Source organism: Carassius auratus, chromosome 1 (assembly GCF_003368295.1).
Source record: "Carassius auratus strain Wakin chromosome 1, ASM336829v1, whole genome shotgun sequence".
Lineage (NCBI taxonomy): Eukaryota > Metazoa > Chordata > Actinopteri > Cypriniformes > Cyprinidae > Carassius > Carassius auratus.
In genome coordinates, this window is record NC_039243.1 from 15,761,079 (window position 1) to 15,771,101 (window position 10,023).

A 10,023-nucleotide genomic window follows, 5' to 3' on the forward strand; every position below is an offset into this window, starting at 1 on the left:
CAGAGGTAGCTATACAAAACAGACATCTTCTGTTAAATTAAGTGATTCCAATGCACAAAGTGCAATCTCTTCTTGCAATGTAAATTATTTTACATACTACTAATATACTTAGAACTGTAAGGTTTTGGTATCGTTCTGTAACAAAAAAAGTGCAATCTTACAACTGTAAATTTGCATCAACTTCTGAATGAAACTACAACAGTTCACTGTGAAAATGAAAACTATAACTGCATAGCCTCTAGCACTGGCCTTTCATTTGCAATCCTCATTCTCCATCCCCTCTCCCTCAACTTCCATCTCCTCCCCCTCCACCATCCCCTCTCTCTCAAATGCTCCACTGCGGACTCGTTGGTTGTGGTAAAGGAAGACTAAGGCTTTGAGGTTTTGGTTGGTAGTTAATCTTCTTCGGTTAGACAACACCAGTTTGTAGATGCTGTTGCTGCGTTCAGCATCTGCTGAGTTTGAGACAGCATCTTTGTACCGTTTGGCCAAAGAACTTGGCACAGGAAGTCTCTCCTGTAGGCCATCCCAAAACACATCCAAATCCACCACGCCAGATGGTGCAGCTCTGAGTGCTGCTGGACCAAAAGTCTTGAAGTAAGAATCAAATTCATCACCCGGCACTTCAGTGAAACCTGGAATGGCCTTGTAGCTTGCTACGGAGTCATCTAGGAATGCGATGTGGCGAGGGTCAAACACCCTGACCTCCTGGAGAAACTCAATGGCCAGCTGCCCATGTGACATGTACTTGGTGAGCTTTTTTTCAGCATTTTCATATGCCTGACCAACTGTGCAGAGGATCTGGGTCTTAGTAGTGTGTGGTAAGTCAAACCCTTCAAAGTATTCGGCAAACACCTCATACTGCAGCTCTTTGTTGGCAGCAAAGTCCACCTGGAGATCCTTCAGATAAGTGAAGATCTTTGTGGTCACAGGACGCCTGTTCTGAAAGACATTGAGTAGACAAGTGATGTTAATGTGGACATTCAGGGACTGAGCTAGGTCTGGGTCCTGAAGCATCTCATGGATTCTCTCAACAGAATGTGGAGAGGCATGACTGCCTTTTTTCTTGGCAGCTTGTTTGTCATGAAGCAGAGGTACCTTCTCTTGCGTGATCCAGCATTGAAGAACATCTGGGAGAAACTTAGCATGAAGATGTTCAACTGAACAAAAGGTTTGCGGAAGGCATTGCCAATGAGATTCATTATGTGAGCCATGCATGTGATGTGTAGTGAGTTGGGGAACAATGGTTGCAGAGCTGCTGTGAATGCCTTCTTCATGTAGGCTGCATTATCAGTGTCGAACACAATCACATCCTCGTTGTGAATGCTGTATTCTTGAAGGCACCTTACAACAGCCATGGATACAGTGGAATGATTGCACTGCTCAAGGAAAACTGTATCAGCAAGGTAGGCCAAGATCCTCCCAGAATGATCCTTCTCAAGTGGTGCAAGGAGGATATTCAGGACACATCTCCCCTCGACATCTGGAGTCTCATCGAATATCACAGCAAGAGGTTTTCCTGCAAGAAGTGTCTTCAGCTCCTATTTTTCCCTCCATATACTGCTCCCAAGTACATTTCTTGAAGCTGGGGAAACCCTGGAATTGCGCCGCCATTGATGATATTCTCATTCAGAAATTTCCTCAGTGTAGGGTGGTCACTCTTAGACAGTGGGATGTTGATTGCAGTGCAGGTGGCAACCCAGGTTTCACAAATCTACAAACAGAAACATACTTTTGTATCATTAGACTGTACTACACACACACACACACACACACAAAGTACAATGTAACCTACAAAAAACTGCAGTACAAAACTGAATCATTTACAGTGAGCCTTTCACAGAACAGTAGTGTTTCTGCAAATAAAACGTAATTCTTTCATGGCAAAATCAATCATCTTGCATGGGAATTTACACTACTGTTAGGCTATCTAACCCTAACATTAACATACATCCACACACAACATAATTGGAAATCTCATTAATACTCACACACACCTCCTCCGTTTCATACTGTTTTCAATTTAATTATTAACCTTTTCATAATTGTAAAAGCTTTAATCTTATAAGCTACTGACCTTGATCCTTTCAGCCCTAGCAACTGTTTTGGAAGTTGATGCCTCTGTGTAGGTGAGCTGCTTCTTCCTGCCTGCTTCCGCTGCTGCTTTAACCATCCTCAAATGTTTGCCGGTGGCAAAGTGGTTTTCCAGCGTTGACATCCGTCTGTGGTCCAACACTAGGGGTGCTCCGATCACGATCGGCCGATCGTTATGCGCATCTCGTCAGTAAAGCCGGTTCTCTAATCAGCTGTTAATTCCATCAGGTGCGTGATTTCACATAGAGCAGCTGTTACTACAGAGAGCCGTTGTTAATAGAGAAGATGTGCAAATCACGTTAATTTTCAGCGTTTATTGGCGCATCTTCTCAGTTAACAACGGCTCTGTGTAGTAACAGCTGCTCTATGTGAAATCACGCACCTGATGGAATTAAGCGCTGATTAGAGAACCGGCTTTACTGACGAGATGCGCATTAACGATCGGAGCACCCCTATCCAACACGCAGTTGCACGGAGTGCAAAATAATTTGCCCCCACTGTCATGTAACACACAGGGAAACTGCTTTGCGCGGTCTTTTACACTGAAACCATGTCTTTTACATGGTTTCAGCGCGGGGTTTGCAGATGAAGTTCACGTCGCGTAATTACATCACTTCATAAGGTTCCCATGGCAATGGGGGAAAATAATAGCGTTTTACTTGTGTGAAGCTAACACAACATTTTTCCACTTTCTGCTAAGACTAAGACAACGAAAATACAGGGATTATGAAATCATGCTAGCCCCACATATTTTGCTTGCTGAAATCGGCAATTTATGCGGCAAAAGTGCGGCGTATTTTAAAAAATGCGACCCCCGCATAAATGTGCGCCCTTTGGCTGATTATGCATTAAATCAAGCGATCGCATAATCACATTTTTCTGGAGGGACTGTCTATCAGGTGGGAAGGCTTGCTTGAGTATGTTCACATGTTCACATTGAGTATGTTCGATGTTCACAAGATCACATTCACCTGCATTCTAATTCCCTGCACCTGCTGCGGCTCAACAACCCCCTTTATTAGTGCCCACCACTCACATGCTCATTGTTCAGTCTACCATTAACTACCTTGAACCTAGCCTGACTCCCTCGTTACTCACCTGTGTGTTTCCTCACCTCAGACGTTCCAGTTTCTCCACAGATCCACGTGTTTCCTGCAATAAAGCAAAGAACTGACACCACAAGCTAAAACCTCTAAACCTTGACTCCGTGTGCTACTCACATCTCTCATCACAACCTGATTCATTCCATTTTCTCAGCTAATAAAGACCTTAGTTTGGCCAGTTACCTCTGTCTCCTAGCCTGTGTTCGTGACAATGATAAGGTTAGTAATTGATTTGTATTTCAGTGAGTGAAATGAGTATTTGTCCCCTACCAACCCTGGCCCCACAGATTGTTTATTTGCCCATGTGGAACACAGATTAGTCCCACCACTTTAAGAAGTTACACCTAATGTCAGCTTGTTAGGTGTATAAGACACCTGTCCACACAATCTGTATATTCAATTCCAATCTCTCCCACCACCATGGGCAAGACCGAAGAGCTGTAAAAGGATGTCCGAGACAAGATTGTAGATCTGCAGTAGGCTGGAATGTGCTACAAGACCATCAGAAAGAAGCTTGGTGAGAAGGAGTTGGTGCGATTATTAGTAAATGGAAGAAATACAAAACAACCATCAGTCAGGCTCTGTCTGGAGCTCTGTGCAAAATCTCGCCTCATAGGCCTCGCATCAGCCCCGGACTACACGGGAGGAGCTTGTTAATGATCATAAGGCAGGTGGGACCACAATCATCAAGCAAACCATTGGTAACACACTCCTCCACAATGGACTGAAATCCTGTAGCACCTGCAAGGTCCCCCTGCTCAAGAAGGCAAATGTACAAGACCATTTAAAGTTTGCCAGTAAACATCATTAACTCGTCTCGCCGTGTTTGGAGGGAGAGAAATGCTGACTATGACCCCAATAACACCATCCCTACAGTCAAGCACGGAGATGGAAACATTACACTTTGGGGCTGTTTTTCTGCTAAGGGTACAGGACAACTTCATCACATTTAGGAGCAAATGGATGGAGCCATGTACTGTACAATCTTCAACCTTCTACATTGCGAGTAAATCACTCGAATATGCGACTAAATATTTACATGGGTGACTAAATTATGTCTAATATTATCCAATGGCTACTAAATTATCAGATTTTACTCTGTGATTCTTGTCACGCCAGTGTGTGAGTTGGAAGGTGAAAGTTTAGCAGAGATATATTTTCACTCACCAAACACTCTCTGACTGAGCACTTCAGAGTTTCACTATCCGTTAAGCTCATAGCTCATAGCTCATAGCTCAGTTCATATTAATGGATGTGCAACACGCCTGTATTTAACATAATGTAAACTCTAGTGTGAAGGCGCACACGCGCCGTCGCTTTGAGAGAGAGAGAGATAGAATTGACGTGCTACATCTAAATTATACACTTCTGTTGTATTTTCCTGTCAAAATAAGGGCGTTCCTGTGGAATTCTAAAGTTTAAGAACTGCCGGGTTTTCGGGTAGTGGGCGAAGTTACTGCTAAATCATTGGCTGGCGCTCACCTATTATCATTCCTGTCTTGATTTCAGCAAATCAGTTGAAGCGAACGCATTCAACCTGATTAATATTCATGAATTAATCCTCAGTGCATTTTATGTTGTTCTTATTAGTAGAATTCTTATCATTATTTTATCAGTATTTTTTTCCCAATATTTTTTTTACAGAAACACCGAATGACCAAAAAAAGTACCACCACCAGTCCTTTGTTCAGTTAAAATGACTAAAATGCATTCATACATGGTTATCAAGTTTTAATTCTAATTACTAAAGTTCTATTATTAAATTATACTTCATTATTATAATGCTTGACTGGCTGATGTGAAGAGTGTACTTGTGTATATATATATATATATATATATATATATATATATATATATATATATATATATTATATGGCAGTCTGGCGAGTAAACTAAAAGTGACTAGCCACTAGCCAGTGGCGATTCAATTGCCAAGGTGTCCGTAGAGGGTTGCTCTTGGACGATAACCTCCTTCCCTCAACCAGAACACTGAAGATGGGTCATGGATGGGTCTTCCAGCATGCCAGTGACCTGAAAGATACCACAAAGGCAATAAAGGAGTGGCTCAAAAAGAAGCACATTAAATTGTTAGTTCAGCCAAAAAGGAAAATTATGTCATTTATGTCTCACCCTCATGTCGTTCCAAACCCGTAAGACCTCCGTTTATCTTTGGAACACAGTTTAAGATATTTTAGATTTAGTCCTAGAGCCTTCTGTCCCTCCATTGAAAGTGTGTGTATGGTATACTGTCCATGTCCAGAAAGGTAAGAAAAACATCATCAAAGTAGTCCATGTGATGTCAGAGGGTCAGTTAGAATTTTTTGAAGCATTAAAAATACATTTTGGTCCAAAAATTGCAAAAACGACTCTTCCGGTCTGTTGTGAGCGCGTTCACTGCAGTGTAGTGGTGTCCGGTTCGCGAACGAATCACTCAATGTAACCGGACCATCTTGAACCAGTTCACCGAAAAGAAACTAAATCGTTTAAAACAGTTCGCATCTCCAGTAAGCATTAATCCACAAATTACTTAAGCTGTTAACTTTTTTAATGTGGCTGACACTGCCTCTGAGTTAAAACAAACCAATATCCCGGAGTAATTCATGTGCTCAAACAGTACACTGACTGAGCTGCTGTGAACAGAGAACTGAAGATGAACACTGAGCCAAGCCAGATAACGAACGAATGATTGACTCGTTCTCGAGTCAAGAACCGTTTCTGTCAGACGCGTCCGATTCGAGAACAGAGGAGCTGATGATACGGCACTGACATCCATAAAACCTTTCCATTGCAAGAGAAAAAGTGGGAAAAGATTCATTAGAGAATATACCAAAAATATTATAGAATACAAATTATTGGTTATTGTCCAGAGGTGTATCTTATTTCTTAGCCAATTAAAATACATAAAAAAAAATTTCAATTAGACAAATTTACATAAATATTATTATTATTATTACATTTGTCATTTCTGTCCCCCTCACTTCTGAGTTGATTTCTACTGCCCAGTAACATAACTGAATATAAAACTTTTGCTATATGCAGTGTTATCTTCATTTTAGAGATTTATTCATTGTGGAAAGGAGCCAAAAAAAAGTTTCTTTTAATGTTGAAGGTTGTAGACCCCTGTTCTATGGCATCACTGTGAAAACCACCCTTTGGAATCTTTATGAGTATACCATATAATTACAGTTATTGTGTGGTTATAATGGTTTGCAGAAGCTTTTCTATTCATGCAGCTTGCATTATATTTACTACAGGGACTGCCCCAATAAGGTCTGGTGCTTTACGAGCATGCAAAATGGGAGTCTTACTAAATCACTTTATGAATCAGTTCTTCAATAATTCAAAGCCACAACCTTCAGATTACCAAGAGCTCTTGAACATCTAAAATACCGGCAGCCCTGCATGTTTCTAGGGGTCCACTTCAAAAACTGCTTGCAGAATGTGACCATATTTGGGTGATATTTGGGTTGGACAATGACTGGGATTTTACTGAAACGCACATATGCTAGTAGGCTAGTATGAAAATTATGTAAAACTACAATAGGTTGTAAATTCATTCAGGAAAAAGAAGAAGAAACCCCTCATAAATTTACATGCATAAAAACTCACACATTCAGCCCATAAAACAAAGGAAATGAAAGTTAATTCAAAGAACAAATGGTTGCAGGTTCCTTTTATTTGTTTTCGGTTCAGACAGAAGCTGCTAATACAATGTAATGATACAATGAACAGATAGATGTAACTCTTAAACCATTTGTGATTATTTTTATTTATGTTAGACTTATTGAGTCGTTTCTGTTGGTTTCTGGATGTGTGAATGCGAACACAACTTACACAACTAGATTTATGTTATGAGATTTGGAGATTTAGACACCAGCGCAGGACTAATGCTAACAGCATAGGTGTTCAGTAATACAAAACCCCTATCACGATTAGCATTAATCCTGAACTGGGACGATTCAGAGCCTCGCTCATGTCATGATCTGGAGAAGGACCTGTTGAGAAGAAAACAAGAAAAATCAGATTGACCATAAATTACATTATTTGAATGCTTTTCATGATGCATTTCTAAACACTTGGATGCATCAGATTTTTTGGGTTTGAATTATGATAATAAAAGCAAACTGTCTGTTCATTTAGAGTCAATTCTAAAACTAAATTTAAATAATGTTGTCAACGTCATCTCCATTGCCCACACATCCCAGAAAGGTGATGATCTGTGACCTTTAAACGTTGGTAACAATGAGTTACGTATACATCTGTCTCTGCTCCATCTCCTTTTTTTGCTCTTATTCTCTGTTTTTAAAGGTTATTTGGAGTCCATGTGTTTTAAATATCACCGGCTGATAAAGGTTCCATTTCGATATTTAAAAACACAAACTAAAAACAGAAAGGAAGGAAATGCAGAAGCCACAGCATCATGTGGTTTTCTTCAGAGCTCTGAAACACATTTACCTGCTTGATTTCCTTCCTTGTTCTGTTGATATATACCTCCTTGACAGTTGCCAGTCCTCTGATTTAGTCTGCTGGTTTTAGTTGAAAGCCGTTTTAGCAAATCTTTGACATATTCCATTCATTTAAAACAGATTTCATTGACATTCTGTCTCTGTGTCACATCTTTCTCTCAAGCAACTCTACTGAGGCTTATATATACACACAGTACTTTAGCAAGAAGTGACTCATGTGAAACTCCCTCCAGTGGAAATTACGAAGGGGAAAAGTGTTTAGACTATCTATGCAAATAGAACAGTGTTTAAAAAGGATTCAAATTAGTAGTTCACTGTTATAAAATCATATCTTTGAAATCAAAAGCATTACGGGGAAGTTGCTGCTTGTTTTAATAATAGTAAAACTATGATTAGGGATTTTCTTAGATTGAGTAGTGTTAATTTTCTGTTGTAAATGAAAACTGCATTAACATTCAGGATGAAAATTTGATGATAATGACAGGTAACAATGATTCATGTATCATAAACCTGAAAGAAAAAATATATAGTCCCATCTTTTTGGATATCTTTATTTTTTACTTATCTAAAAACACAGATACAACTTAGGGGAAGAATTTAGTGTTTGTGTTGTACAGTCCTTTATCTATATTTGCTGTCTCATATTCAGATAAATTCCACTTACAATATCTGTTTATTTTTCTAGATTTTATCCTCATCCTAATCAATGATTATGGTGATTATTTCAGTTGGCATGAGTCAGTCCGGGATTTTCACCCTCTGGGCTAAACCCATTATTCACTAAATGACTGTCTGACATTTATCCTCTGATGACCTGCTAAAAGGGATAGTTCACCCAAAAATGAAAATTACCCCAAGTTTTACTCACGCTCCATATATATATTAGGGGTGTAACGGTTCACAAAATTAACCGTTCAGTTCAATACGATTCACTGGTGTCAGATAAATTTCCTTGATTTAAAAAAAAATAAAAATTTATTAAAACTAACAATGTTTTTTTTTTTCTTACTTTGAACTGATGGAGCTATTCTTTACCCATCTTCTATGGTGTTTTCTTAGCAGCATACTGTATAAAACAAAAACAGCTCCTTATTAAAAAAAAAAAGAAGAAGAAAATGTTATATTGATGTAGTAGTTATGAACAAATACAAAGATGTAACTTTTTAGATGGAACTCTATAACTATGTTGAGTGTGTTTTTACTCAATTGGTTCTCTATAGGGCTTATGTTTTTTGGAACAAAGCAGGAATTACGGTCTGGCTGAAATGGGCTCGTGAAGGAATATTGTAACGGGGCTCAATTGCATGTTCTTAAAACCTGCGTTTTCCACTACAGAGTAATGCGCTCGCTCACTCAGTACGCGCTCGAAGTTGAAGGCTCGTTGCAAAATGGCCAATGCGTTTAACAGACCAGAAATAGAAGATTCTCCAATAACCAACAGGTCTGGGTTTGGGTGCACTTTGGATTCCCTGTAGGCTATAATGGTGATGAAAGAATGAATGGTAAATAGTGAGGTCTCATATCCGCAGCTATAACATAAATGTAACGTAAATGTAACAATCGCCGAAGTGATGTCTTTTGCCCTGTTTGAATCCGTTGGAAATATCTGTCTAAATGCTGCGGGGATAGTTTGTTGCGTGTATGTTTCTCCTTTTTTTCGTCTTTTCCCAGATACTGACAAACTAAGGTGATGTCGGCGTAAATGAGTTGACGTTTTTTTTTTTTTTTTTTTTTTTTTGTATTCCCGCTGTTGTACCCTATTGTCATGTAGCAGATGCAACCGTTGTTTTTTTTATCCACCACTCTCTTGCCATCATAATTATAGTTTACAGGGAATCCAAAGTGCACCCAAGCACCAGACCTGTTGGTTATTGTGAGGATCTTCTATTTCTGGTCTCAGCGCGTACTGAGTGAGCGAGCGCCTGACTGAGTAGCCTAACATAAACATATTAGTTGGTGGGGGGTTTTTTCATCGGGGGTGTCAGGGGCATTGCCTGTTACATTGTTTGGGTTATTGGGCTTCCTTGTTGAACGCATAACATTATATTTCACACACTTTTTTTATTTTCCAAATATATTTAATTAGTCCAATGAACCGTTTGGTACTACATAATGCGTACCGCGTACCGAACCAAAAGCCTCGTACCGAACGGTTCAATATGAATAAGCGTATCGTTATACCCCTAATATATATATATTCAATTGCTTGGTAACACAAATTGCTAATCAGCAAATCACATTGCAGCAACTCGAAGTGGTGAAGATGACTGAACTTCAAACCAGGCATTAGAATGGGGAAGAAAGGGGAATTAACTGACTTTGTACATTGAATGGTGGTTGGTTCCAGATGGGCTGGTCTG

General features: G+C 39.5%; 1 protein-coding gene across 1 annotated transcript; it reads right to left on the reverse strand.

The window, feature by feature from the left end:
- Window positions 1-252: 252 nt before the first annotated feature.
- On the reverse strand, window positions 253-2,279 carry LOC113109167 (uncharacterized). The gene is made up of 2 exons (XM_026272784.1): window positions 2,078-2,279; window positions 253-1,714 (listed from the first exon to the last, which is right to left on the reverse strand). Exon 2 carries the CDS (start codon window positions 1,216-1,218, stop codon window positions 253-255), a length of 966 nt encoding a protein of 321 aa, XP_026128569.1. The 5' UTR covers window positions 1,219-1,714; window positions 2,078-2,279.
- Between the last annotated feature and the right edge of the window lie 7,744 nt (window positions 2,280-10,023).